The sequence below is a fragment of the Callorhinus ursinus genome, unplaced genomic scaffold (assembly GCF_003265705.2).
Source record: "Callorhinus ursinus isolate GAN/ISIS: 27379988/994484 unplaced genomic scaffold, GSC_fseal_2.0 scaffold44, whole genome shotgun sequence".
Taxonomy (NCBI): Eukaryota; Metazoa; Chordata; class Mammalia; order Carnivora; family Otariidae; genus Callorhinus; species Callorhinus ursinus.
The window spans coordinates 5168434-5195878 of record NW_027397106.1 but is presented as its reverse complement, the minus strand read 5'-3'; the positions used below and the strand labels follow the sequence as shown (position 1 = coordinate 5195878).

General features: G+C 59.1%; 2 protein-coding genes across 6 annotated transcripts; one reads left to right on the top strand and one right to left on the bottom strand.

Moving 5' to 3' along the window:
- Positions 1-301: 301 nt before the first annotated feature.
- KCNH3 (potassium voltage-gated channel subfamily H member 3) lies at positions 302-15779 on the top strand. 2 transcript variants are annotated; one of them, XM_025883104.2, is made up of 14 exons: positions 302-529; positions 1006-1140; positions 2211-2344; positions 2782-3025; positions 3405-3562; positions 3649-3856; positions 7622-7903; positions 8183-8382; positions 8832-9081; positions 12471-12688; positions 13431-13762; positions 14134-14240; positions 14833-14909; positions 15023-15779. In XM_025883104.2, exons 1-14 carry the CDS (start codon positions 400-402, stop codon positions 15617-15619), a joined length of 3072 nt encoding a protein of 1023 aa, XP_025738889.1. In that variant the 5' UTR covers positions 302-399; the 3' UTR covers positions 15620-15779. The 2 variants fall into 2 exon arrangements, 1 of the variants encoding a protein (XP_025738889.1); XR_012375084.1 differs by lacking the exons at positions 13431-13762; positions 15023-15779.
- A 145-nt stretch (positions 15780-15924) lies between these two features.
- MCRS1 (microspherule protein 1) lies at positions 15925-25274 on the bottom strand. Of its 4 annotated transcripts, XM_025883107.2 has the most exons (15): positions 25154-25274; positions 23848-23967; positions 23176-23314; positions 22670-22808; positions 21928-22086; positions 21669-21778; positions 20621-20729; positions 20232-20370; positions 17835-17910; positions 17521-17549; positions 17312-17404; positions 17106-17188; positions 16861-16948; positions 16490-16617; positions 15925-16371 (listed from the first exon to the last, which is right to left on the bottom strand). In XM_025883107.2, exons 2-15 carry the CDS (start codon positions 23855-23857, stop codon positions 16285-16287), a joined length of 1389 nt encoding a protein of 462 aa, XP_025738892.1. In that variant the 5' UTR covers positions 23858-23967; positions 25154-25274; the 3' UTR covers positions 15925-16284. The 4 variants fall into 4 exon arrangements, with proteins under 4 accessions (XP_025738892.1, XP_025738893.1, XP_073738131.1 ...); XM_025883108.2 differs by lacking the exon at positions 23848-23967; XM_073882030.1 differs by lacking the exons at positions 23848-23967; positions 25154-25274 and adding an exon at positions 23774-23797.
- Positions 25275-27445: the final 2171 nt, after the last annotated feature.

Genomic DNA, 27445 nt, shown 5'->3' with positions numbered 1-27445 from the left:
ACACAGGGCTGTATTCACCAACCTCCGTGTTCACATGTGTTGAGTCCTGAGTGCACACATACACATACTGCTAGGAGTGGACTCTGTACATAGGTGACACACTGATTCCTGTTTATAAAAAGCGCCTTCCCGAACCCCCAGGCTCACACACACACACACACACACACACGCACACACACAGGGTTCTTGGGCTTTGTGACACCCACCCTTTGGCTTGCAGGCATTTAGGAAAGGAGGGGTGGTAGACCCTGGGCCCCTTCACCCCATGCCTCCTCTGAGAGGTGCTCTCTTGCAGACAGTAACTTCGTGCTGGGCAATGCCCAGGTGGCGGGGCTCTTCCCCGTGGTCTACTGCTCTGATGGCTTCTGCGACCTCACGGGGTTCTCCCGGGCCGAGGTCATGCAGCGGGGCTGTGCCTGCTCCTTCCTCTATGGGCCAGACACCAGTGAGCTTGTCCGCCAACAGATCCGCAAGGCCCTGGATGAGCACAAGGAGTTCAAGGCTGAGCTGATCCTGTACCGGAAGAGCGGTGAGGGGCCACCTGGCCAGCCCACCTCACTTTTGAGGTCTCACCCAGCCTGGCACCTACTCCATCTATGGTCCCTGTGTCCCATCCCCATCATCTCTATCTCCCCATCTCCCCCCATCTTCCCACGTACCCATTTCCTTCTCCACCCCATCCACTGCCCCCGGCTTCTCTCTTCCATCCTCACCTTAGCCTCAGCCTCTACTCAATTTCCGATCTTGGGTTTCTCACCCGAGCAGAGAAATGTCCCCGTCTCAGCAGGACAGATCTATGGACACACATGTCTGATGGTCATCTCTGCTCTCCTTTGCTTTCCCCGACCCTGTTCCATCAAGCCCTGTCCTAAGTGGAGCCAGGCTGCCGCCTGCCCCAGGAAAACCCTGATCCTGCCTGTGTCTTGGCCAGGGCTGGCAGTGGGACCTCTGTCACCTCGGGCAAGGTGACGATAGGAGCTGGGCTGAGTCTGTCTTTGTGCCCAGGGCTCCCATTCTGGTGTCTCCTGGATGTGATACCCATAAAGAATGAGAAAGGGGAGGTGGCCCTCTTCCTGGTTTCTCACAAGGATATCAGCGACACCAAGAACCGAGGGGGCCCCGACAACTGGAAGGAGACAGGTGGGTGCCTGTGGCGCTGTTCATTTAGCTGCTGTGGCTGGCTGGCTGGCATGTTGGGCACCTCAGGCCTGGGCGGGGCCTTGGCACCCAGCTCGAGCTTGTGGGTCCCCCCACCCTGTTGCATTCATTAACTCCCGCTTTGCTGGGTGAGAGGCCTATGCTGCCCTCATTTCCAGGTGCCCAGGTATGGAAAGCTTGTTTCCAAAAGTCCAATTGAGACAAAGTTGAGAGTTTTAAAGTCCGCTTTGCTAAGAAACTGAGAGCAAACAAACTCCCCTAGTGCCACTGAGGTACCATTTTCTGATCAATTCTTGGGGCTGAGCGCAGATCCACCTGGTTCCTTTCCCTCCCACAGACCTGACTGGGAGCCCCAACCAAAGCCTGCTTTATTTTTTTTTTTAAGATTTTATTTATTTATTTGTCAGAGAGGGAGAGAGCACAAGCAGGGGGAGTGGTAGGTAGAGGCAGAGGGAGAAGCAGGCTCCCCACTGAACAAGGAGCCAGATGCGGATTCAAGACTCAATCCCAGGACCCTGGGATCATGACCTGAGCCAAAGGCGGATGCTTAACTGACTGAGCCACCCAGGCATCCCTAAAGCCCGCTTTTATCCTCCTAAAAGGCATCCTAAAGCCCTCTTGTATTCTCCAAGGGCTGGCAGAGGCCTTTGACCAACTCAGAAAGCTGTCATCAGAAGCTGGCTTTGCCACTGGGGATGCCGGGGGTACTCTCCGTTCCCCACTCCCGACCCCCAGCCCTGGGAACTATCTCCCTACTCCTCTCTCAGGCCTTTCCCTATGGAGATCCTCTCCTGCCTTTGCCTTGATCCAGACCTCCTTCTGCTGGAAGCAGGCATGGGGAGGAGTGTCTATAAGTACCCACAGGACTGCCCATTGCTGGGGCTGGCAAATGCCCCTAGAAATGAGGATGCTGGAGCCCCCAACTCTAAACAGACTAACTGGTCCATGAGTCAGACCAGCTCATGGGCCAGCAACTGGTGTCCTACACCCAAGACCCCGGCTGGGGTGTGCAGGCACTCCCGCCATCATCCTCATGGGCCCCTCTTTTGCAGGAGGTGGCCGGCGCCGATATGGCCGGGCAGGAGCCAAAGGCTTCAATGCCAACCGGCGGCGGAGCCGGGCTGTGCTCTACCACCTGTCTGGGCACCTGCAGAAACAGCCCAAGGGCAAGCACAAGCTCAATAAGGTGGATTGCGCACAAGGGTGTGTGTTTGGGGGGCAGGGTAGGGGCAAGCTGAGGAGATGGAGGAGGGGAACAAAGCCCACCAGAGAGAGGATGTCCAGGGGACCACCCAGGCCCCACCAGCGCTTTGGGGGTTGTGAATGGGGGAGGGAAGGAATGTCAGATGCCTGATCCATCAAAGATGCAGTCTTGCCCTGGTGGCAGATGGGCCTTGGATCAATATTGGCTCCTCCCCCAAGCAGTGGTGTGACCTCAGCTAAGTCTGGCCTCCCCGATCCCCAGTCTTCTGATCTCTAACATGGGGACTCTAATGCCTGTGTCAGAGGTAGCTTTGAGTATGCAGGGAGAGAAGGAAGGTGGATGCCTGTCCCAGGCCCTATCCAAACTCAGCCTCTGCCAATTTCCTGTCCTCCCGGCCGGACCTGCCCTGCCTCACTCAGGGGGTATTTGGGGAGAAGCCAAACTTGCCTGAGTACAAAGTAGCCGCCATCCGAAAGTCACCTTTCATCCTGCTGCACTGTGGGGCACTGAGGGCCACTTGGGACGGCTTCATCCTGCTCGCCACCCTCTACGTGGCTGTCACCGTGCCCTACAGCGTGTGTGTGAGCACAGCCCGGGAGCCCAGCGCCGCCCGTAGTGCTCCCAGCGTCTGCGATCTGGCCGTGGAGGTCCTCTTCATTCTTGGTACGTGTGCCCTGTGCCTCCCACCCCATCCTGTGCTGGGCACCCCTCGGGCTCTGATGGGGAGAGTCTGCATGGCTTCTGTGCCTGCTGACGAGTGTCCCCCATGCCCTCCCCGTTTGAGACCTGTGGGCTTTGACATCAAACCTAAGTTCCAAACATGTCTCTACTGCTAATGGGTTATAGGACCCTGAGCTGATCGTCGCCTCTCCAAGGCTCAGCTTCTCCCTCCATCAAATAGGCACAACAATGTCCACCCTTTAGAGTTCTGTGAGAAGGAAGATGGTCGGGGGCCCAGGACAATGTCAGATACTGAGCAGGTGCCCAGTAAGGTGTGGCTCCTCCTCTACCCCATGCTAAGTCCCACCCGGACTTCCTGCAGACATCGTGCTGAATTTCCGCACCACGTTCGTGTCCAAGTCCGGCCAGGTGGTATTTGCCCCAAAGTCCATCTGCCTCCACTACGTCACCACCTGGTTCCTGCTGGATGTCATTGCGGCGCTGCCCTTCGACCTGCTACATGCCTTCAAGGTCAATGTGGTCAGTGCGGCCGGGCTGGGTGGGCTCTGGGGCAGGATAGGTGGGGCCGGCCCTGGGGTGACCTCCCCGCGTGCCCCCCACCTCAGTACTTTGGGGCGCACCTGCTGAAGACGGTGCGGCTGCTGCGCCTCCTGCGCCTGCTCCCGCGGCTGGACCGCTACTCCCAGTACAGCGCCGTGGTGCTCACCCTGCTCATGGCGGTGTTCGCCCTGCTCGCCCACTGGGTGGCCTGCATCTGGTTCTACATCGGCCAGCGGGAGATCGAGAGCAGCGCCTCGGAGCTGCCGGAGATCGGTACTGGAGGCCTCTGGGGCGGTGGGGCGGGGGGGTGTATGTCCGTGTCAGGGGAGCATGTCTGTCAAGCATATACGTCAGGAAAACGTGAGTCCAAGTGTGTGTGTGTGAGCTGATATGAGCAGTCAGGGATACGTGTGCCCGTCTGCCTCTGCGGGGCTATCTGGGGCATTCGGGCAAGTGCGGATGTGTTTGTGAGGGGAATGGGGGCCCGGCGCACACGCACGGGTGTGAGCGTGACAGAGCCACCCCCTTGAGGCAGGCCTGCTCTTCAGCAGTTGGGTGTAGTGGGGAAAGCCCAGTGGGCTGCCCAGGGGGGTCCTGTTCACCCATCATGGCCTCCTTGTGGCCTTAGCATTCCCCAGGCCCCTGCCCAGCTGAGAACCGCACCCCTGTCAGGAGAAGGCTGTGCGGGGAGCCGCTGCCCTCCTGGGTGCCTCTGATGCCTGGTGCTTTGCCACCGCCCTCCCGGAATCTCAGCCCGTGCGCCCCGCTGCTGAGGCCCGGCCCCGGTCTCGTTACCTCTAGGCCCGTCTCTCTCAGCTGCTTCTCGGCCCTCCCCCAGGCCGCAAATGCAGCCTTTCTCTGTGTCCCGCTGGTGTCTTCACTCTCCTTCACTTCACCTCCACTGCCACTCTCCCTCTGCTCGCCTCCCACTCACATCTTAACTCCTGCCAGGAAGGCTCCCACCCCCACCTCTCCACCCAAAATGGCAACTGGCAGGTCGCAGGGACCTTCTGGGGCCAAACCCTCATCTCCTTGAAGTCCTGTGGTACCCGACTCTGCTAACCACACTCCTTTGAACTGCTCTACTTCTCTGCCCTGAGCAACGCGGCCCTCACCAGCCTCGCCCGCGCCTGCCCGTCTCTTCCCCTCACCTAGTGCCCTGTGATCCCACCGGAGCCCCTACACCGTCTCAGCTTCCATCCTCCCCCTAACTCCAAACCCTTCTGTTCCAGCCTGTTCTACTTCTGCATACCCTGAGGCTCCAAAACCGAACACACGTCCTTCTTCCCATGCCCTCCAGCCTTCTGGTGGCTTCCCAGTAACTGGCCTGTGGTGCCCGTTCTAGTCAGCAGGCAACAGGCCAGCTGCTCAATGGGCCTGGCATGACCATCTGCTCCTTGGTGGGATCATCAGGAGCGCAGGTGGGCCTTAGAAATGTGCTCTGATCGGTTCCCAGGGACGAGGAGGCTCCTGCAAATCCTCTCTCCCTCGCCAAGCCCACGGAGACAGGTGTGTGGCCCAGAGGCCCAGTGGGTATTCCCCAAAGCTCTAGTTGCTGAGCACATGGAACCGGGATGCTCCAGGCAGTGTCAGCTCCTTGGCACCTGCCCTTCCCAGAGGGAGGCTGTGGTGGAGGCGGCTCTGGGGTCAGATGGCCACCCAGCAAACACGGTCAATGGGCTGGAAGATAAATTGTGATGCAGGACCCTGATCCCAAAGTGGGCTGAGACACCAAATCCCCAGGTCAGTTTGCTCCCAAACAGGACCCAGATGCTCTGAGTCATGCATCCGTGTGGCTCCTTGTTCTGACCCCCTTACAGGGGCTGCTCAGCTGACATGAAGAATATCTTTGGCTCCTGGAGGGGCTCTGAGTCCCACCATGAAGAACATGGGCAGGTGGGAGGCAGGCTGTTTTGCCGATACACATGTTAATTCTAGCACCCTTGAACCCTAAGCTTTCAAGTGATTTCATTCTATTTTGGGCTGATTCGAGCTCACATTAGGGGAGTTTCCAAGTCCTTCATATCATCGGCTCCTCTTTTCTCCAGAGAAACTACTCCCCAGCGAGGTCAGAGCCACACCCAGACCTCCCAGAGTCCAGCCCCAGAAGGGATGTCTGGAGGGCGAGTGGCGCCCCCTCCTGGTCCAGCCCTGGTGGGAGGCGCCTTCTCCTGGCTTCCCTGCCTTGGTTCTGCGGCTCCTCTGGCCATGGTGTGGACACAGAGTCCCTTCCCTCCATTCCCATTAGCCCAGTGGAGGTGGGCTGGATTTTCAAAAGACGGTACTAAATACTGAGGGAGATCCCTCAGGGCATTTCTCAGTACGAAAGCCCCCGGCCTCCAGAACAGCCCCCCCACACCACCAGCTCCAGGAGCTGCCAGTGCCCCATGGCCAAAACAGAGGGCAGCCCCCTCTGCCGCCCTCCCCTCATCCTCCTGCTTCTCACCCCTTGCCCCCGACCCTCCTCACCTGGCAACTGGCTTCAGGTCAGGGGCCCAACTGAATAGCGGCTGAAGAGTTTTGCACAGGAGGACGAGTCCTCACCTTGGCTCAGGCCTTAACATATCTTACCAAATTCCGAGAATTTGACGCCCCCAGTGTGAACCCCACATTCTAGCTAAGTGGAGCCATTTGCCTGCACTTGTCTCCATCTCTAGGGTTGGCCCACTGTGGCCTTTCCCTAGGTCAGGAACAACCTTCTCTCAGTTTCTTTGAATCAAAACTCTACCCGTCCTCTGAGACCAAGCACCAGTGTCCCCTCTTTCGGGAAGCCCTCTAGCCCTTACCCATAGCATGTCAGTTTGAGCCCTATCATATGGTCCTCAGGTTTGTGCATAGGCACGTGTTTGTGAGACTGCTTGAATGAACGGCTCCAGGGGTCAGGAGGGCTGTGGAGATCTCGGGGAGCAGAGTGTGTAAGGTGTTCGGGAGAGTGTGGAGCAGGGAGGCTGGGTGTGTGCAGGTGGGAGGCGGCAGAGTGCATGCAGAGAGGCGAGTTCCACTGCAGCCTGAGGTCCTGAGCCCACCTCTGCACTTGCCCTCTGTTTCTCCACTCTAGATCTGCCCTCTCTCCCTTGCTCCCCTGACTCCCGGCTCTGCCAGGACCCCTGGGACCTCTGTGGACCCCAGGAACCCCCATCCAACACCCAAGAATTCCCACAACCTTCCGGCTAGGCTCCGAGTGACTCTGAGTAGCCAGAGCTCCTGAGAGGCCCCAGTACACAGCCCCACTTCCTGCCAAGGCCAGGCCAGGGAACGTGGGATTCATGGCGAGACTGGAGCAGATGTCCCAGGCTGGCCCGTGTGCGCAGGCGTGCTGAAGAGCCTCTGTGGGTGCACAGGGGCCTGCCTGCCGGTGGCCTTCGAGTGTGCTCACCTGTGTGCTCGTGCTCACCTCTCCTACCTGGGTGTCCGGGCGCAAGCACCCGTGTGCCCTTGTCTCTCTCCCAAGGGTGCACAGGCTTTTTCCGTGTGAGTGGCTGTGCCCGTGCACCTGTGAATGTGCTCACACGTGTGTGTCCTCCTCCTCGCGACTGTGCCGAGCACGGCTGTGGCCTTGACGGTGCGCACGCACGCGTCCACGTCGGCGTGCCTGAGAACGCGTACGTGGGGTTGGGTGCTTTGTGTGGTTGTGGGGACGGGCGAGGGTGAAGCGGCTCTCAGAGCAGGTGAGCTGAGAGAAGGAGCAGGAGGGGTCTGGGTGGACGAGGCGGAGGAGGTGGCTTCCAGCTGGGCCTGTTTCCTGGGAGTCGTGCCAGCCACGGGGGACAGGGTGTGTGCTCCTTGCTCGGCATCAACAGACCCCGGCCGGGGAGGCCGCAGCCTTGTGCTCACGTGTTTGCCTTGGGGAGGGTTGAGGGGGTGGGCAGGGCTGTGCTGGACTGGCAGAGGAGGCAAGCGGCGGGAAGACATGGGCGGTGGATCTGCCATCCACGAGTCCCCCACGGGGCTGGGGCGGGGGAGGGGACGGCGGGCACCCCGGGCCTGCAGGGCAGGCAGTGCGGCCATCGGCTCAGGCACGCCCGTCCCCTCCCCCAGGCTGGCTGCAGGAGCTGGCCCGCCGCCTGGAGACCCCCTACTACCTGGTGGGCCAGAGCCCCGCCGCAGGGAACAGCTCGGGCCAGGGCGACAACTGCAGCAGCGCCAGCGGGGAGGCCAATAGGACTGGCCTGGAGCTCCTGGGCGGCCCCTCACTGCGCAGCGCCTACATCACCTCCCTCTACTTCGCGCTCAGCAGCCTCACCAGCGTGGGCTTCGGCAACGTGTCCGCCAACACGGACACTGAGAAGATCTTCTCCATCTGCACCATGCTCATTGGCGGTGAGGCCCGCTGCTCTCCCGGCCGCCCCCCCCCCCCGCCCACTCTCAGACCTCTGGCCCCAGGCGGCCTCCATCCCCACCTCCCCCAGGGTCCCCAGGTCCTTCCTAGAGGTTCTTCTGCTTTGGGGGACCCGAGGAACACAGACCCAGGGCCGGGGGAGCCCCCCTGGGCTACAGGACTCCGTGCCACACAGTGGCCTGTGGGGGCGGGGGGAGAGGACAGATGTGCCCAGCGTGGTGTCAGGCCTGGAGGTGACCCCCTGTCGCCACCCTCCCCAGCCCTGATGCACGCGGTGGTGTTTGGGAACGTGACGGCCATCATCCAGCGCATGTACGCCCGCCGCTTTCTGTACCACAGCCGCACCCGGGACCTGCGCGACTACATCCGAATTCACCGCATCCCCAAGCCCCTCAAACAGCGCATGCTCGAGTACTTCCAGGCGACCTGGGCTGTGAACAACGGCATCGACACCACTGAGGTGCGCAGGCCTCCTGGGGGGCCCTGCCAGCCTTCACTCCTTGGAGGAGTGTGCGCTTGGCCTAAAATCCCCAGGAGTGGGCTGGGAGGCAAAGAACACAGAATTTTGGCTTCCGCGCTACCCGGGGGGGGGGGGGGGGGGGGGGGGGAGACAGTAGAATGAGGCAGAGGGCGGTCAAGAAGGCTTGCAGGCCTTTCTCCACCCTTGCTAGGCCTGAGGGCTCTGCTCACTGACATCCAGTTGCGGGCCCGGAGGAGGAAAGCCGAGCTGCTCACAGTGGGCTAAAGTGAGTGGGAGCGAGGCCGAGGCGGCCCCCCTCACTGACTGTACCCCGTGTGGAGCCTCGGGTGGCTCCTGAGGCCTGCAGGGATGTAAAGGAGCTGGCTGGAGGCTGCCCTCCATTCTGCCACCACCGACCTTCCCGCGCCCCGCCCCCCCCCCCCCCCCAGCTGCTGCAGAGCCTCCCGGACGAGCTCCGCGCAGACATCGCCATGCACTTGCACAAGGAGGTTTTGCAGCTGCCCCTGTTTGAGGCTGCGAGCCGCGGCTGCCTGCGGGCACTGTCCCTGGCCCTGCGGCCCGCCTTCTGCACGCCTGGCGAGTACCTCATCCACCAAGGGGACGCTCTGCAGGCCCTCTACTTCGTCTGCTCCGGCTCCATGGAGGTGCTCAAGGGGGGCACTGTACTCGCAATCCTAGGTGTGTGAGGGCGGGAGGGGACGCAGGGCCTTGTGGGAGGCGGGTGGAACCGGGGCCCCCTCGGCAGAAACACGGAGAGAGGACACAGGTAAGGCAGCCCCCGGGGAAACAGCCAGGATGGAGTCAGGAGGAGCCGGGGAGCCCCTGGCAAAGCTCACAGCGGGCCCACTGACCACCAGGTGGCAACACAAGGAGCTGGAAACTGTGCTGCAGGTGTGCGAGACTCCCTGAGTGAGTGCGGGCCCAGCCCGGAGCCGAGCAGGGGGTGGGGGGAATCAGCATTTCCCCGTCAAGGAGGAAAAGCAGTGCTGGAGAGAGAGCTCAGGCAGGGCTGCGAGGGGGCAGTGAGAGCTCTCCTGGCGGGGCCCGGCCACGGCCGGTCACAGAGCAGGGCCCAGGGCGCAGGTGGGTGACGGCAGGGCTCAGACTCCACCTGTATACTTCCCTTCGTGGCCAGAGAAGGAGGTGGAGATGGGTCAAATCCCTGGACAAGGAAGAAGAGCTTGCAGGTGTGGAATGGACGTTGTAACAGTGCTGACCCTTAGGTGCTTCCACTCACACAGACCTCACAAAACCCATGGCAGGGGTGCTCGTGTGCCTGTTTTGCCTGGAAGGAACGGAAGGCTTGGAAAAGTTCATGAATTGGCAGGAGGGGTTAGAGCCTCATCTGCCAACCCTAAACCTCAGGTTTCATTCACTGTGCTCTCAGGTGCTTTGCTAAAGGGAGAGCGGTGTCCCGAAGAAAGGGCACGATTTCAGGGTGGCAGGATGCACACACAAGGCTTTAGGAAGGCAGGTGCAAGCACTTTGGGAAACAGGGCTGCATAGCTCCCCAGCCATGGGAGGCTCTCAGCAGTGAGCCCAGGAGGTGCGAACTCTGGGATCTGCTTGGGTCATGGGGGGCCTCGCCCAGGAGATGGAAGGGAGATGAATCCTCAGCCAAGGACTCGTAGACTCACTGTGGAGATGGCTGACCCCTGGAGGGGCTGAAGTTTGTCACTAACCTGGAGAATTAAGAAGACCAGACACCCGGCAGCTACTGTGTGTCCCTCTCCTCTCCCTTGAGGAGGGTGATCTTCCAACAGGAAAAAGAAACACCATAAAGGGGGTCTGGGAGGTAAGAGAGGCCAGCGGCAGCCACACCTTTCACTTTGAGTCTTTTGTGAGTTTGGCTTCTGGGCCTAGATGCCCTCATGCCAGGACTCTGAGCAGATGGAATTATGGCCACTCACGTATTGCTGGCATCGTTAAGAAATGAGGGAGAACCGGAGAGATTCAGAAGGGCAAACAGATTTTGACAATCGCAGACTGGTCAAGACTGTCAGGCGGATTATTAAACAGATGGTTTTCAGCTCGGAGCCGAGGAAGCCGTGAGGCTGGGAGCTGGCATTGGGCCTGCAAGAACGATTCTTCCCTGATGCCAGGAACCAGGGTGCAGAATAATCGTGTTCACTATTAAGACGGAGCCCTAAGGATGTCCCCCGCCTGCGCCCCAGGCCTCTGCCTCACTGCCTGTGTCCCCAGCACCGGAATTTTGCCACCTTTGATCCCTCCTGTCCCTGCCCATGTGTTCCAGCCGAACTGTTTCACCTGTTGACAAGGGTCTGGATGCCCTGGTGAATCCCTGGTTCCCCACCAGCCGGTTTTCTGCTTTGCCTTCACCCCGCCCCCACCCGCCTCCTTAGCCCGGACATCCAGGGGCTTCCTGCCTGCTGCTGGCCGCGGAGGCTCACGGCGCAGTGAGCGGCGTCGATTCTGGCCCCTACCTCCGTGTCTGAACTGACAGCTAAGCACACACAGTCGGCTGTGGGGGCAGGAGAAGAGGCGGACTGGGTGCCGGCGCCAAGAAGACCTGAGGGGGCCGGAGAGCTGAGAGGTTCCAGCTGAGAGGCCAGCCTGCAGAGCCGTCTCTGGTCTGAGACCAGTGGCACGGAGCTCTGTCATTGGTCTTGTCCTGTTTCCCAATTCTTTCTCACCTTTTGGATGAAGACAAAAAAATACACACTTCTCCTATTTCCAGATGACACACACGAGGAGAGAGAGCTCATTCATCAGATGAGCACATGGAGATCCAAACAGCTCTCAGAAGGAACCAGAAGGATGGCCCCAAACCAAGAAAATACGATTTAACAGCGATGCCTTCTACACTTAAGTTTGAGCAAAAGTCCACGCACATTTACAGGAGGCTGCTAAGCTCGGTTCTGCAGCAGGAGGCGGCCCGCGGCAGGGGGTGGCAGTGATCCATCTTTTTCCTTGAGGGTAAGGAAAGGCTTTCCAATCTTGTGAGCTCGGACAGTGGGTTGAGCTGCCTCGTGAGGGCAGTGAGTGGGCTCTGCTGCAGCGCCCACAGCATGCCAGCCCTGTTGGGAGCCGTCTGTAGGGCACTCTTCTCCAGAGGGCGAGGAAGGAAAGGAACTTTGATTGGCCGGCTCTGTGTCAGGCACTTTACCTGCACTAACTCGTTTAATCCTCACGTGTCCCTGATTGGAGACACCCTAGTTCATTGATTTTTTTTTTAAAGATTTTTTTTTTTTAATCTGACAGAGAGAGACACAGCGAGAGCAGGAACACAAACAGGGGGAGTGGGAGAGGGAGAAGCAGGCTTCCCGCTGAGCAGGGAGCCCGACGCGGGGCACGAGCCCAGGACTGTGGGATCGTGACCTGAGCCGAAGGCAGACGCTTAACGGCTGAGCCACCCAGGCGCCCCTAGCTCATTGATTCTAAGATGCACATTTCTTCCCTACAATTTAACCTCTCCGAGATGGGGATGCAGACTCTAATTGATGTCATTTTACAATGCTGTCAGCCAGGTGGCAGCCTCAGCTGGGTGGTGGGAAAACCCTCCATTGACACCTTCTGGTAAGATCCAGAAAGCACCACGACTCAGTCCAACACAAAATCAGTCCTGCAAGCACCAGGGCTCAGGGAGAGGAAGCCATGTGGCCGCCTGACATCGCTGTGCCGCACGGGCACTAACCTCCGGGTTCCCTGACAAGCCCTGCCTGAATCACCTGTGAGGCTTGAACAGTATCGGATTATGGGTCTCCTGTAGATACTGTGGTTCCGTAGGTAGAGATGGGGCCTGCGAGTGATTGGCTTAGCTTTCGTAAGGGATTCGGAGCTACAGGCAGCCTGGGGACTGCTCAGTTGTCTCAGAGCTAAAATTCAAACGGGTCCAGCACAGTGCCTTCGATCCCAGATGTGCTTGAGCACCTGGGTCTCAGTGCGTTTCACTCCCAAGTCTGCCCGAGGAGCCGGGGGCAGGCAGCCTCTCTCTGCTGGCTCTCAAGGCCCCACTGAGCTCGCAGGGGAAGCTCAGCTGCCTCTGCTTGACTCCCCTGTCCAGGGCCTGAGGGGCAGGGCTCACTGACCTCTGCTTCCGCTTCCAGGGAAGGGTGATCTGATTGGCTGTGAGCTGCCCCGGCGGGAGCAGGTGGTCAAGGCCAATGCTGACGTAAAGGGGCTGACCTACTGCGTCCTACAGTGTCTGCAGCTGGCTGGGCTGCACGAGAGCCTCGCACTGTACCCCGAGTTTGCCCCACGCTTCAGCCGGGGCCTCCGAGGGGAGCTCAGCTATAACCTGGGTGCTGGTGGAGGCCACGCAGAGGTGGGAGCGCTGGGAATGTGTGCAGAGGGGGCTGGGGTGCCAGGGGCCTGAGGAGGTGGGCAGAGGTTGGGTTTAGGAGGCACCGTGTGAGCGTCTGGCCTGGTGTTAGCAGCCCCACACGTCGTGGGGGGGGTCTACACTCTCCCGTCTCCTGACCCTTCACACCCACACTGCCCTTTAGATCCCACCAGCCGTCGTGGCTCTCCCTGGCCCATCTGAGACGGCCTGGCCGGGTCCACAGCGAAGTCTTAAGGGATGGAGGCTGAGGGCTGCACATGAGGGATGGGGACCCCCCCGGTAGGGCCAGGCACTTGTCCTCCGGGCCACCTCTGAAGGGAGCCCTGTGGCTCCCCCTGCTTTTTCACCATGAGAGAGAACTGTTCTGAGGCGCTTTGAATTTTCCTGGCTTGTATCATTTATTCCAAACCTGTTTTTAGCACGGTGTTCTCCTGGATAGTTTGGTTAGCCTGAGGGACCAAGTAGAGGGGTGGTGTATCCACACTTGGCGAGAATTTTGAGAGGCAGCAAATTCCTTCAGGGCTTGGTGGCTTTGTGGTGGCAGCAGAAAAAGTCTCCCCCGCCTCCCAATACACACCTGAGCCTCTTCCTCTGAGGGTGGGAGATATTGGGCATCCAGTTTAACAAAGATGGCTCCTTCTAGGGAGAAGAGGTCGGGGTGGGGCAGGTGAGTGGGGCACAGTAGGGCTATCCATGCCGCTTCCCTGTCCCCCACTGTCCCCAGGTGGACACCAGCTCCCTGAGTGGCGACAACACCCTCATGTCCACGTTGGAGGAGAAAGAGACGGATGGGGAGCAGGGCCCCACGGCCTCCCCAGCCCCAGCCGATGAGCCTTCCAGCCCCTTGCTGTCCCCCAGCTGCACCTCCTCCTCCTCAGCTGCTAAGCTGCTATCCCCACGTCAAACGGCGCCCCGGCCCAGGCTAAGGGGCAGGGGACGGCCGGGCAGGGCAGGGGCTTCGCAGGCTGAGGCTGGCCCCTCTGTCCACCCTCGAAGCTTAGAGGGTCTGCAGCTGCCTTCTGTGCCATGGAACGTACCCCCAGATCTGAGCCCCAGGTAGGCAGGCTCTGGGCCTCTGTACTCTGGCAGAGGTGGTGGGGATAGGGCTGGGGCCTCAGCCGGACACAGTCCTCCCCATCCTTCCATCCTAACCCATCCCTGCCTCCTCCAGGAAGCCTTCTTGGACTCCACCTTCCTGTGCCCCCCCCCCCCCCCCCTCCCCCCCCACCTTGTGGCGCCTGGCTATTCACTGCTTAGAATTCTTGCTGTGTCATGTTGCTCAGGTTTGGATCCCTAGCAAAACTGCAAGCTCTTGTTCCCTGCCCTGGGCCCTGAGCTCCAGGCTCCTGCAGCTTGTGTGTGTGGTTGCCAGGTACTGCAGTGGCTGCCTGTGGACTGATCTGTCGCCCTGGCCCCTGTGTCCGCAGGGTAGTCGATGGCATTGAGGACGGCTGTGGCTCCGACCAGCCCAAGTTCTCCTTCCGTGTGGGGCGGTCTGGCCCGGAGTGCAGCAGCAGTCCCTCCCCTGGGCCAGGTACTGGGGCCCGGGTTCCAGCGGGGCTGGGGGAGGTCAGCAGGGCTGCCTCTTGGCCCTGTAAACCTCTGAGAAGCTGACGGGGTCCAGACTTCTTGCCCTTCTCAACCTACATGGTTGGGCGGGGCAGTTCGGTGGTGAAGACCAGCCCCTTGCTGTCGGAAGGCCGCCGGGGACGCGGTTTGGATCCCTGCGGTCAGCTCTCCGGCAGCAGGGTCTTGGTTCTCGCCCCAGCTTCTGGTCTGTCATACGGTGGTTGTGCGTGTGAAGTAAGATGAGGTTGCTACGACCCTGGGGGGAACAGAGGGCTGTGAGTGGCCCTGAGAGTGGACCAGGGAATGAGCGCCCTGGAGTGCTCCCGTGTCTGGAGAAGAGGCACAAAGAGCAGCTTCCCGAGGGGGGAGAGTGCCGGGCAGCGTGCCCGAGGCCCCCCTGGCGGTTTGGGCAGAATTCCGCAGCCGGGGCAAGGCTGGAAGTGGCCGCTGCTGGCGTCAGGTCCCGCCAGGCCACAGCGGTCTGTGCTAACTGGGGCTGGACGCCGGGCCATCCCCTCTTCCCGGTGCCGGCTGGTAACTCATCCTCCTGTTCACAGAGAACGGCCTGCTCACTGTCCCCGTTGGGCCTGGCGAGGCAAGGAGCACAGACACCCTGGACAAGCTGCGGCAGGCGGTGGGTGAGGGGTGAGCTGGAGGCAGGGCGGGGGTAGGGGCGGGCACTGCTCTCCGTGTGAGGTCCGGACTCCTCTAACTTCGAGCTCTTTCCTCCTCCCTCGCTCCCCAAAGGTGACAGAGCTGTCTGAACAGGTGCTGCAGATGCGGGAGGGCCTGCAGTCACTTCGCCAGGCTGTGCAGCAAGTCCTGGCACCCCATGGGGGGGCCCCTTGCCCTCGAGCAGCAGGAGAGGGGCCATGCCTAGCCAGCGCCTCTGGGCTCCTGCAGCCTCTGTGTGTGGACACTGGGACATCCTCTTACTGCCTGCAGCCCCCAGTTGGCTCTGTCTTGGGTGGGACCTGGCCCCACCCTCGCCCAGGGCCCCCTCCTCTCGTGGCACCCTGGCCCTGGGGCCCCCCAGCATCTCAGAGCTCCCCTTGGCCTCGAGCCACAGCTTTCTGGGCCTCCACCTCTGACTCCGAGCCCCCGGGCTCAGGAGAACTCTGCCCCGAGCCCAGCACCCCTGGCTCACCACCTCCTGAGGAAGGCGCTCGGACTGGGCCCCCAGAGCCCACGAACCTGGCTGAGGCTGCTAGCACTGGAGAGCCCCCACCAGGGTCAGGGGGCCTGGCCTTGCCCTGGGAACCCCACAGCCTGGAGATGGTGCTTATCGGCTGTCAGGGCTCTGGCACAGTCCAGTGGACCCAGGAAGAAGGCACAGGGGTCTGACCGCCAGCCCCGGACCTCCGTGTTGCCAGACATGCTGCCATCTGTGGCCCGGCCTGAACTCGGGGCGGAGGAAGGGGGGCAGCCACCACCCCACCCCACCCCGGCTCAGGGTGGGGAGCCGGAGAATTAGAGCCTCAGGGGCAGGCCCCAGGCTGGGCATCTCTGGGCCCCTCCTCAGCCTACTCCTGTTTCCCTCTGCAGGGTGGGGGACAGAGGCCTGAGGCCAAGGAGGGATTTTGCCACCCCCTGCATGTGTCCCTGCCTTACCAGTTTTTATATTAAAAAAAAAATAAAATAAAAGGAGCTACTTTGGAACTTGGTGCTTTTTATTTACAAAAGAAAAATAATAAAGGAAAAGTCTGAAGCTAATCAGCTGGAGACAAAGGGGCAAAGGTGGGAATCTGAGGGGAACAGGAGGGTGGCCTGCGGGGGGGGGGGGGGGGGAGGGGGAGGAGCCCTGGCTCTAAGGAAGCCGGAGGGTTCCAGCCTCTAGGGGCTTCCCAAGGACCAGCCCTGCCTTCCCACAGAGGCTCGGATCAATGGGCCGGCAGTCGGGTCTCCTCCTGCCCGCTGCGGTTTTTCCAGGAGCCTGAGTTCCCAGCTCCAAGGGGCTGGAATGGCAGGGAAACAGGCCAGAGAGAGCACACGGGTCCTGCCCCCACTCCTCACTGTGGCGTGATCTTGGCCGCCTCGGCCCGGATGAGGGCAATGAGGTCCTGGTTGATGAGGAAGACGAATCTGAGGCTGGCAATCTATGGGCGGGAGAAAAGAGTGGCCTGAGGACAGAGGTGGGATTGGGGGCCAGGCCCACGGCCCGGGTCCCCACGCCCCTGGTCTCATCCTGACCTCTCCACCTCCCTCTCAGCTCACCTCCACCACGGAGTTGTTGCTGAGGCGCCATTTGGAGCCACACAGCACAGGCCGCCCATCAATGTAGATGGGCCGCCGGCCCTCATTGGCAATGAAGAAATCACCGTTATTTTTCAGCTTGATGACTCCTGTGGGGATGGAGGAGCAAAGGCAGATGAGACAGGGAAGGCCTGAACACGGCCTGAAGTCCCCACCCACACTGCTTCCCAGGGACAGGCCAGAAGGCCCCCATGATCCCCAAGTTAGAGATCTTGAAATACCAGCTGCTCAGCCCCAGCTGCTCCATGAGGGCTCCCAGGGAGACCAAGCCACAGGGCCGGAGGGCAGCGAGAGGCTGGGAGGAGCACCCTCGCACTGCTTCCTGCTGGTACCTTGCTTCCGGGAGATCTTCCAGGCTGGACCCTCCAGAGACAGGTCCACGTCAATCTGGTTATCCTTGGTGGCTCTGCCCAGGGTGATCTGGGGAAATGGGGCAGGTGAGGGCTGGGACCTGAGGAATGGGTCTACACAGGCCAGGGAAAAATGAGAAGTCCGGGACCAGAACCAGGAAGGTCGGCGAGGGCGAGCCCAGCAGAGGAGGGCAAGCCGCGGAAGCAGACGGCCTGGGCCCGCTTACCTCTCGAGAGCGCATCAGGTACCGCACCATGCGGCCCCGCAGCACCGCCAGCGTCTGGTTGTCGAAGTCAGGAGAGCTCATGCCTGGGGGAGGAGCAGAGCCCGTGTCAGGCAGGGCCCGGGAAAGGAGGGGGCACCCAGCCATGCAAGCACAGGGGCCCAGGGTGGGGCGAAGGGAGGGGAGGTGCGGCCTCCCCGCCTCCTCACCTGTGATGCTGTCCACCAGCACCTGCCACTTATGCAGCTCCTGTTCCAGCTGTCGGATCTCTCGTTTCTGGCGCCGGTCGGCCACGGTCAGCTCTGGGGGGGGGGGGGGCCGGCAAGGAGGGCTGCTCTGCGGTCACCAGCACCTCGTACTGGCCCTCTGTGCTGGCACAGGCTTCTACCCCCTAACCGTGCCCCCCGGGTACACTCACCATGCTCCAGGACCTCATCTCGCATGTCCCTGTGGGGGAGAAGGACGAATCAGGATCCACTTCCAGCTCACCTGCCACTACCAGCAGGGCCTACTTGGCTCATTCGGGGGTCCCCCAGCCCCTTAGGAGGCTGCTCCTCTGGCCTTGGGCTAGCCTCCTTCCCCAGGGGTGGGGGGTGGGGGGGCTCGGCAAGGAGACCAGGTAACGAGCGGAGCATGGGGCTGAGAGTGGGCTGGGCGCAGTTCTCTGCAGCAGGAGGTAGGGCCCGGCAGCCCCGAGCGCTTTGTCCCCTGCCTGGGGCCCCAGCCACTCACTTGAGCTTACTGTCATCAATCAGGTCCTCTGCGTCGGAAAAGTTGAGCACTTGGTCCCCCTTGGGCAGCGGCTGCACTGAACAAAGGACGGAGAGCTGGTCAGCGCCGCCGCTCCCACTCTACCCGACGCTGCGGGCAGTGACTGAACCAAGGGGCCCAACTGGGAAGACTGGGCCTGTGGGGACAGTTCTGCGCCGAGGGCAGCAGGTAACAGGGCACAAGCCCTATCAGGCAGCGAGCTAGTTTGACACAGAGCGTTCCTGACGTTAGCTAAGGGCAGAGGTGCTTCTAGAAAGAAAAGGGAATTAAAGTTGACCTCCTGTGTGTGTTTTTCCGAGCGCAGAGGCTCTGCATGGCCGTGAACAAAGGAGGCCAGGCTCTGCTGTTCGCACCCCTGAACCCGTGACCAGACACCTACAGGAACGAGCGCTCGCCATGAACTTGGGCCAGGACAGACCCAGGATTCAAGCTCTGCTCTCCTGATTCCAAACCCACACGGCTCCTCTAGCCCATCACACGCTCCCCGACATTTTCTGCCACACGCGGCGGGAGGAGAGGCGCGGCCCAGCCAGCCCCACCACCCAAGTGCCTCCTGCTGGCCGCTGGCCGCTCGCCAACCGCGGGTCAGGGCGTCTTAGGGGTCACGAGATGAGTTGTCATTTTTTCCAAAAATATGAAATGGAATAGAGTATCAGAGTCCATCAGATATGTCGAGGATAGTTTCATGCAAGTTCTTCAGGTTTTTCACTGACCAAACTATCAAGGGGCTGGGGCCCCCAAACTCTGAGAGCTGCTGCTAGCTGCTCCCAGGACCGCGGTGACAACTAGCTAGTGGCCAGGACGCCACCGGTTGAGGAGTCTGTCAACCCTGAGGGTGTCGTCACTGCCTGCCCGGGAAGCGAGGGGGGCTGCACAGGAACCACAAGTGCTCCACCTGCCCCCAAGCTCCCTGAGGTCAGACCGTGTGGGAGACAAGGGACTGGGGTGCTCCCCGCTAGCTGGCTCCCCCCGCCCCCCACCACAGCTGCCTAAAACCCCACTAACCTAATGCTCAACCGACTCGAGAGCGAAGCAGCGTATATGCCCGTTCTTAGGGCCTCCTGGCACCAGCCAGCCAAGGAGAAACCCAATACCCACAGACAAGCCTCGTGAGGAGAAAAATTAAATCTCTAAGTTACACGCACCAACTTTCAAAGAAGCTAGCTCTAGGGCGCCTGGGTGGCTCAGTTGGTTAAGCGACTGCCTTCGGCTCAGGTCATGATCCTGGAGTCCCGGGATCGAGTCCCGCATCCGGCTCCCTGCTCAGCAGGGAGTCTGCTTCTCCCTCAAAAAAAAAAAAAAAAAAAAAAAAAAAAAAAAAAAAAAAAAAAAAAATAAATAAAATCGTAAAAAAAAAAAAAAAAGAAGCTAGCTCTAGCAGCAAAAAATAGACTTTACCCAGCGGCCACTCTGTCTGCGGGAATGCAGTGACGCCTGCCCTGAGGCCGAAGCAGAGCCGCAGAAGTCGCAGGAATGAAGAGAGCAGCCCACTAAATGCAGAGATCCCCAGGAAGAAAAGACGGGGCCCTCCCTGACAAGGTTTCCTAAAATCCTCTTGCAGGAGTTTCTTTGAATAACCAGGAGCAGTAGGACCCAGGGAGTAGGTGGAGGGCATAGGCACAGCCTCATTTCCAGCACAGCGGGAACAACTCTGGAGATGCTGACGGGCAATACCGTCCAGAAGCGAGAGCAGGCAGTGTCTGTACTACGACGTAGTGAAAGGCTGACCCCGAGTCCCAGCCAGAACTGAGGAGTTGCACCCAGTTCCGTCACCTGCCCTTCCCAGTACCTGTCATTGGGAGTGAGAGCCTGCTGGTGAGGGAGGGTAAGCAAAGGGCCTTCGGGCCCCCGGGAGGGGAGGAAGGCAGAGGGCCTGGGTGTGAAGGCCTAGTGGGGATTTCTGAATGGCTCCAAAGCAGCGAGAAGGAACAATGAACGTGGAAAGAGGGAAGGGGCAGAAAGACTTAGAAAAAGTACCATCTCCAGGATACTAGCATCTCTAGGGAGGGAAACGGGGAAGGGTAAGCAGTGAAGGGGACTTTCACACTTTATTCATGTTTCAGTGTCATTACGTAATAGTAAAATAGGTCAAAAATGACAACAAACACAGGAAATGGGATACACCTCTGCCATTTGGACTTTTTGCTCGGGATTCCAGGCAAGGCTACCCTTACCATGCTGCTGAGTATCATTCTAGCCACCTTCCTTCCTTCTGGAAGGCAGTAGTTTTGCTGCAGAGAGGTGCAAAACACCAGGGGCCACCGAGGGATCCGTTCCTGGGCACCTGAGGGAAGCCAGGCCCAGACAACCTCACGCACACACAGTGCACCCACTCTGCCAGCTCCCGGAGCCAGTTACCTGTCTGGTCCTCCAGCAGGTAATACTGCTTCATGAGCTGCCAGTGGGCCTGCAAAGCCTTGGCGGTACGGGCCAGGTAGAAGGCATCGGGGTGTCTGTGCAGCAGGTCCTGGAACGTCTCCAAGGTGGGCTGGCTGGTCTGGAGGACAAGGAGCCTGTTCTCAGCATCTGGGTTTTCTCATTCTCGTCTCTGCCTTACCACCCCCACCCCCTGCCCCCACCAGGAGCTGGAAGAAGAGGGAGCCAGTCTTGGCTCTTCCTGAGGACCCCATCCACAAAGGCCCCTGCAGACGTATGAGCACCTGCAGGGCATGTTTCCAGGCAATGGGGCCTCCCCGCATCAGTAGTCTTCCCAGTGGTCAGGCCCCTACCCTGCCTGTCAGCCTTACCGATCCCACTTTGCTCAGCAGCTGTTCCTCAGCCTTGCTAAACAAGGCCTTGCTCTGGATGGCGGCAATGGCTTCTGGGTGCAGCTGTCTCATGGCTTGGCAGGCCAGCCTGGGGGGCGCGGGGGGCGGGGGTTGTGAGAAAGAGGGTAGGTTTGAAGGGAGGATGTCTAGCAATCTGGGGTTCCTGCAGGCCTTTGAGATCCAGAACTAGAGACCAGGCCCTCAACAGGAAGAGCCCAAGGCTTAGCACAGCGCCTGTGGCCTCATGGGTTTGTTGAAAGCATAACACACACAGGCAACTCAGCCAACTGAGTTTCCAGTGTTCACTCCCTTGAAGAGACTCAAAGGCACAGCCCGCAGGGGCCAGTTGAGGGAGACCCTGAGACCAGCTGCTACTCCCTCCCCAAGACCTTCCTCTTTATTTGGCCAAAGCTACCACCCACTGCCCACCACATCCTCTTTCCAAAACTGAGTCCCGCCCACTTCCTGGCTGTCAGGACTGAGGCTACAGCTTAAGTGGCGCTAGGGACTGCGGAGCAGAAGACGGGTGCTAAGCATCCGACCAACTCTGACGATGATAAACGAAGTGGCTGAGCAGGAAGAGTGCACACTGCATGGGCGCACAGGTTTACTTGGAACTTGGACTTTTAGGGGCCTTCGTGTTCTTTTGTTCCAATTCCCTCTCATGGAGAAAGAAATTATGGGAGGTCAGTGTGGAAAGGTTGGGAAGAGACCTGCCCCAAACCACAATGCATACAATGGTGGAACCAGGGCTCCTGGCACTCATTCGGGTGTTTTTTCCCATGCTACTTCTTCAGCTTCCAGAGCCCCTTGCCGCCGGCATCAAGCCAGGACCAGCAGGGTTGGCAGCAGGAAGAAGCTTCCCTCCCAAGCCTGGCTGATTTCAGTATCATCCCAGAGGATGCAAGGTCCCATGAGCCCTGCTTCCCAGGTCCCTCCCTTGGCCCTTTGTGTAATTCTGTCTGTTCCAGGAGCCAAATTCTGCTGCTCCCAGTACCTCCCTGCTGCGGGAGCCAACCCCACTCACTTGGAGATGACAGGATCGTAGAGCAGGGCGTACCAGCGCTCCTGGACCTCCCGGAGGGTGAAGCGGCAGCTGAACTTCACGCCCAGGTGGACTGACGTCAGGTCGTTGGTCTGCAAGGCCCCCGATGGGTTGGCCCCAGCCTGAGAGCTGGGAAGAACCCTTCGCTTGCTACCCCAGGGTGCTGCTGGGCTAGTCTGGGGGCTGGGGACCGCAGGCTGGGGAAGGAGGGGAACGTGCAACCTGCGCTGGGAAGCACTACCTGTAGCACGGCGTTGATGAGCAGGAGGTCATCCGCCGGCTTCCAGCGGCCCAAATCCTTGGTCACCTGAAGCGGTTGTTTGCTCTTCTTCACACGCTTGGTAAGTCCGGGCGTTGGCGCTGGGCTGGGCGGCACAGGAGTGCTAGGGGCCTTGGACACCTGGGCAGAGGACAGGAAGAGACCGAGCTCAAAGCCAGCATTGGGGCAGCTTGGGCTTCAGGCCCTGAGCTTCCCATACTGCGTGTGGCAGCCCAGCCCTCTAGTCCCCCCCATCCCCGAAATACTTCTACATGGTCCTTGACCTTATGGGGTCTTCTCTTTGCTGATGGCACCCTCAACCCCAGAGTGGAGGGTGGGTGGGGAGGATACCAGGAAACCACGCTGACTGGTATGGTGTCTAGGGCCAGAGCAATGCCACCTGGGGGTTATTTTTACACCCAGCAATGCTGGGAACAGGCTGTCTGCTCCCAGAATAGATGCACACTCTACGCCTCCTACACAGAATGTGATACAAGACGCACTGACAGGGTGTGTGTGTGTGTGTGTGTGTGTGTAGGGGGGCGTGCGGCAAGAAAGGGGGAGTAGGGAGAAGAGATGGGCTCCCAGAAAGGAGGGAGCTGAGGATGGGGCTGGGGCCACCGGATGTCCTCACAAGTCTCTTCTGCAGGGCTTTTGCCAGCTGGCAAAGGTGGTGGGGAAATACAAAATCTGGCCCCCACCCCCATACCTCGCAATCTCTCACCTTCTTCTTCTCACTGGAGGAAGGTTCACTCCCTGAACAGCGCCCTGGTTCCACCCCACTGGCCCCCTTCGCCCGGGTAGAGGACTTAGCCAGGCTGCTCTCCACCAGCTCATCATCAAACTTCTTCCTCTTGATGAACCTGTGGAGAGTCCAACCCAGTGAGCATCCCATGTCCGTTCCCCTCGTACCCACGCACACACACCCAGCCTCTGAGACAGCACGGGGTTCTGGCTGGCTGCTAACTGCCCCAGCGCAGTGGACGGGGCACAGAACTGCTACGCTCCTCCCCTCTGAGATGAAAGGGTGCCACGCCACAGATTTCATGTCAGAGACCTAAGATCTTCCTCCCGTGCCCACGTCCCACAGAGAGGGACTTGGCAGGAATAGCACAAAGCTCTGCCATCACTTAGGCCCCACAGGGACTCAAACAGCCATTCCCAATAGTGCCTAAGGCATGCAGCACCTAACATCCTTGCCCAGGCCCTGGCCCTCTGAACCCTTCCTACCTGGAGGAGCTTCTCCGTTTAGGGATGGTACCCAAGGCCTGAGAGGAAGCCCGCTTCTGCCCTGCCAGCGACTCCTCATCCTCTGAGCGGCTGGCAGTGCCTGATGCCATCAGAGATGAATCTAGCAGTCCCTGAGAATCTAGAAAAAAAGAAGTGGTGAACTCAGGTCTCCTAAGTGCCCAGCAAAGCCTTGAGCCTCTGAACATGGGACCCCTCCTCTGCCCCTCCCTCCCCACCCCCAGCCCTCTACCAGCCCTCCTGGCCCTTCCCCTGCTTCCTTGACATTTGAGGTTTTATGGTGGGAGTTCCTTGGCCATCCAGATCCCATCTGGGCTCAGACCTGGCCCAGACCTTCCACGCTGGGCAGTTCTCCCGGTGCCACGTGTCATGTCGTGCAGCACATGGTGCTCAGGTCAGACTGGTGATGCCGACACACCGGGCTCTGGGCATAACTGCTCCCTCTGCCATCAAAATGCAGCCATGCCAAAGAGCGGCAGCTCAACAGCAAGTCAGTCAATTGCGGCCTCTGCCGAGAGGTACGTGGGTGGTGCTGGCCCAGGGGGAGGTGGCAATGCCCAGCCAGGATGAAAAGACATACGTGCCAGGCACGGGGTGGAATCAGCAGATGCTTGGCGCCTGAGCGTTTGGGGAGCTGGCCCGGCCTCATACTACCTTTGTCCATCCTCTTACAGTCCCAAAGCCACTGGTTCCAAACCACAGGGCTAGGAGGAAGGGTCCCACAGGCTCATCCAAGGATTCTGACCAGGTGAGCTTAGAGGCTGAGAGGAGATTCTGCAAAGGAGAAATGAGGCTACCTGAGGCTCAGGTTTCCAACGGGCCAGCCTCACCTCCTTATACTGGAGCAGCTCCCCCCAGGATCCCATAAGCTAGGGAAGACACAAGAAGAGACACAAGGTTCTGTTCTGCCAATATGACACTGATAAACCAACAGCTTTCTAAAGGTCACCAGCATCTTTGAGAAAATAAAAGCTATGCACTCCAGAAAAATGTACAAACACATAGCATTTTACGGGGTCCACAGACCTCTATGATTCTACTCCGAGTCGCTAGGTGAAGGGCCTCGACTATAAACGAAAGCACGAAACAAGGGATTACTGGCTCACTTCTTATCGCCCGTCGCTGCCCACTCAGTTCAGTAGCACCCCCCTTGCCCTCCCAAGCCAAAGCAGGGAAACGGAGATAGAACTCCGATTAGTCCATCTCTCTCTTTTTTCCATTTGCAGCTTTGGCTGAAGATTTAGTGGGTGGTTCCGCGTGGAAGCTAAAAAACGCGGTCTGGGAACTAAGCAAGTATCAACCGCCCTGGGGAGCCTGCTCCTAACCCCGGGAGAACTCAGGTACTGGGGACTCTCTGGGGCGTGCCGCTTGCGGGCCCCGCCCCTTCAGACCAGGGCGGCTCTCAGCACAGCCTTCCCGCCCTGCCCCAGGTGCGCTAGTCACGCCGCTCCGCCCTGTAGGATACGGCTGGATATCCTGACACCTGGGGAGCAGGTGAAGGGCCTGATTACGCGGGCCGAAGGAGGCTAGGTCTGCACCCCCTGCCTTCCCCCACCCCCGTTCTCCCCCGAGTGCACACCCAAGGTGGGGGATTAGTGCAGGTCTGTTCTGGGAGCTCGGGATGAGAGTGGTGAAGTCAGCCCTGCAACTCAAAAGCAAAGCACCGAGTGCACCCCGATGCTTTCGCAGCCCTGGTTTAAGCCCCACAGGCTGGTGGAGAGGGAGGGGGACTAACTCCCAGGCCAAGTCTCACCCCACCTTCGGTTTGCCACCTTTGCGCATGCGTAACATCTCGGACCAGATTCTGGCCCTGTCCGGCCCACGCATGCGCAGATTTTCAGGGCGCTACCGGGGCGGGGCCCCAAACACTGTGGGGGGTCTTCCCCCGCGGCACTCTGGAAAACTCCATTTCGTCCCAAACTCTGCTCAGAACCCTCGGAAGCGAACCGCGAGGTCTCACCATTCCTAGGCTGCCAGCTCCAACAATTTCTCCGCGGCGACAGCAGCAGCCGCAGGGCCAAACCCGGCTTCCGTGAGGCACATCTACTTCCGGGTCTGCGAACTAGGGGCTGCGCGATCCCTTCCGGTTCGCCCCGGGAACGTGACGAAGGGGGCGTGGTCACCGCAGTGACCGGATCACCGTTTTGCTAACAACCGAAATTAAAGGTTTTCCCACTTGGGACAGCATAGGGGGAAACATCAGGGATTATAGGCCCCAGAAAGATTACTCGCTTGGAGAGAGCGATTAAAGGGAAAGACGAGACTTGGGGAGGGATAGGCTGAGGGGCGGGTCTGGGGTAGGGCTGGGCGGGACACTCGACTTCGGTTTCTGAATTCCCACGGGATATAGGAATCTGGTAGTTCAGGAGCTCTTGTGCGTTGATTCCCCCAGCGATTTTAGAGAAATTACTCTGTGTTGGGCTCTGTGCTACGCACAGCACGGGGAGATGATGTGGAGCTCGCTCCAGCCCAGAGATTTTGGCGTACTGAAGGCGGGGAGGTTGATGTCTAAGGAACGGATGGAGGGTCGTGGGCCCGATTCCTAGAGGGAAGAGCCCTGAGGAAGGCCAATGTCAGCCAGATCCCACCAGGACTGCTAGAGGCTGTTGTGGACCCCGGTAGGTAAGAAAGAAGTGCAGAGGAGAATGCCCTGGAGGGAAGCTTGGGATGGGAGAACAAGCCTACCGGAAAAGTTTGGGGATGAGAAACCAAACAGACCTCTAAAAGAGGGTTTCTGTTTGTTTTAGGTTTCCTTGGAAGGGCACAAAAGTGTAGTAGCTCCAGAGAATCATTGCAGCTCGGAATGAGGAAAATCCTAATTCTAAAGCTGTCCAGCAGTTAGGGCGGTCCTTTCAATGGAGGTGTCAACCACATGTCCCCTGGACATTGCCAGTGGATGCAAGTGTCAGGGAGGAGGCTAGCCCTTCTGGCCCTGACAGTGTATGATAGCTCTTTGCTTCAAAAGTCCCCACCTCATTTACTGGCCTGTGATCTTACTTAATAACCTATTTTGTCTCCCCTGAAAGACTGAGTTTTCTGATAAGAGGCGTGTAGACTATACGAGATATCAAGATATCGTATGGTATCTTTACTAGATGAGAGTTATCCAGGAGGTTTCTAAGGAGAGGACAGTTGAGCTGAGATTTGACAGTTGATAGGAGGTCAGTCATGCAAAGAGCTTGGGTACCATGACCATAAGAGGGGACAGCATAGCTGCAAAGCAGAAATGAATTTGGTGAGTTTGAGACACAGGAAGGAGCCCAGTATGGCTGGAGAAGGATGATCAAGAAAAAGAGGGATGGAGATGAGAACAGAGGTCATCAGGGGCAGACCACAGTAGCTGTTGTAGTTCATGCATGGATTTGGGCCTTTCTTCCTAATGCTTTGGAAAGCTCTTAAAGGATTACAAGTGAAGGCATCCTTGCTGTGGTATTTAATTTTTAAGATGATTCCTCTAGCTTTGGAGAAGGATTTTAAAAGAGGAAGCAGAGAGATCAGGTAAGAGGCTATCTTGGAGCAATCCACATGAGAGGTAAGTCCAGGTAGTAGGCTGGGTTGCAGGGGCAGTGGAGATAGACAGAAACAGTGACTCTGAAGTACTTTTTGGAGCTAGAACCACAAGGACTTGCTGATGGATTGGATATGGGATATGAGAGAAGGGGAAGAATCAAGGATAAGACCTAGGTCTTTGGCCTGAGAAGCTGGGTGGATGCTGGAGCCCCCTTTAGAATATATCCAGAATCTGGCCCTATCTCATTGGCTTGCCCACTCTCTCCTGACCCAAGTCTCTGTGATGCCGGCTGGCTGGGCCTGAAGACCCAGAGGAGATCCCGCAGGACCAGTCAAGAGGATCCTTGGCTTTGCACAGGATAGAAATCAAACACAGCTGAGAGGAAATGAGAGCTGTTTATTGAAGATAAGAGTGTGGGTACACACACAGCATCCAGGAGACTCAGAAAGCAAAGAGTGAATTTCCTTACTTAGGGCCTGGGGTTTTTATTTGGGGTGGTGGTCTGGTATTCCCGCATCCAGGAACAAAGGCAAGTGTTTAGGTGTCTTCCATAAATTACTTATGCCCTGGAGCTAGGGGTCTTGATGAGTCAGTGGTCTTGGGAAGTGTTCATGACATCCCGCCCAGTCACACCTTAGATGTTATCTATTGTGAACTCGTTAAATTCTGGACCTTAACAGGGAGTGTCGTGTCTCCGATCAGAGCTCCCCCCCTCCATGAGGGGTGACCAATCAGGTGGAA

Excerpts from the sequence above, each read along its gene's own strand:
- KCNH3 (XM_025883104.2), top strand. The coding sequence starts at position 400 with ATGCAGCGGGGCTGTGCCTGCTCCTTCCTCTATGGGCCAGACACCAGT. Across the intron at positions 3,857-7,621 it reads CTCGGAGCTGCCGGAGATCG|GCTGGCTGCAGGAGCTGGCC; the intron begins GTACTGGAGGCC and ends CCCCTCCCCCAG. Across the intron at positions 8,383-8,831 it reads ACGGCATCGACACCACTGAG|CTGCTGCAGAGCCTCCCGGA; the intron begins GTGCGCAGGCCT and ends CCCCCCCCCCAG.
- MCRS1 (XM_025883106.2), bottom strand. The coding sequence starts at position 23,564 with ATGACACGTGGCACCGGGAGAACTGCCCAGCGTGGAAGGTCTGGGCCA. Across the intron at positions 23,315-23,515 it reads GCGTGGAAGGTCTGGGCCAG|ATTCTCAGGGACTGCTAGAT; the intron begins GTCTGAGCCCAG and ends CTTTTTTTCTAG. Across the intron at positions 22,809-23,175 it reads AAACGGAGAAGCTCCTCCAG|GTTCATCAAGAGGAAGAAGT; the intron begins GTAGGAAGGGTT and ends GACTCTCCACAG.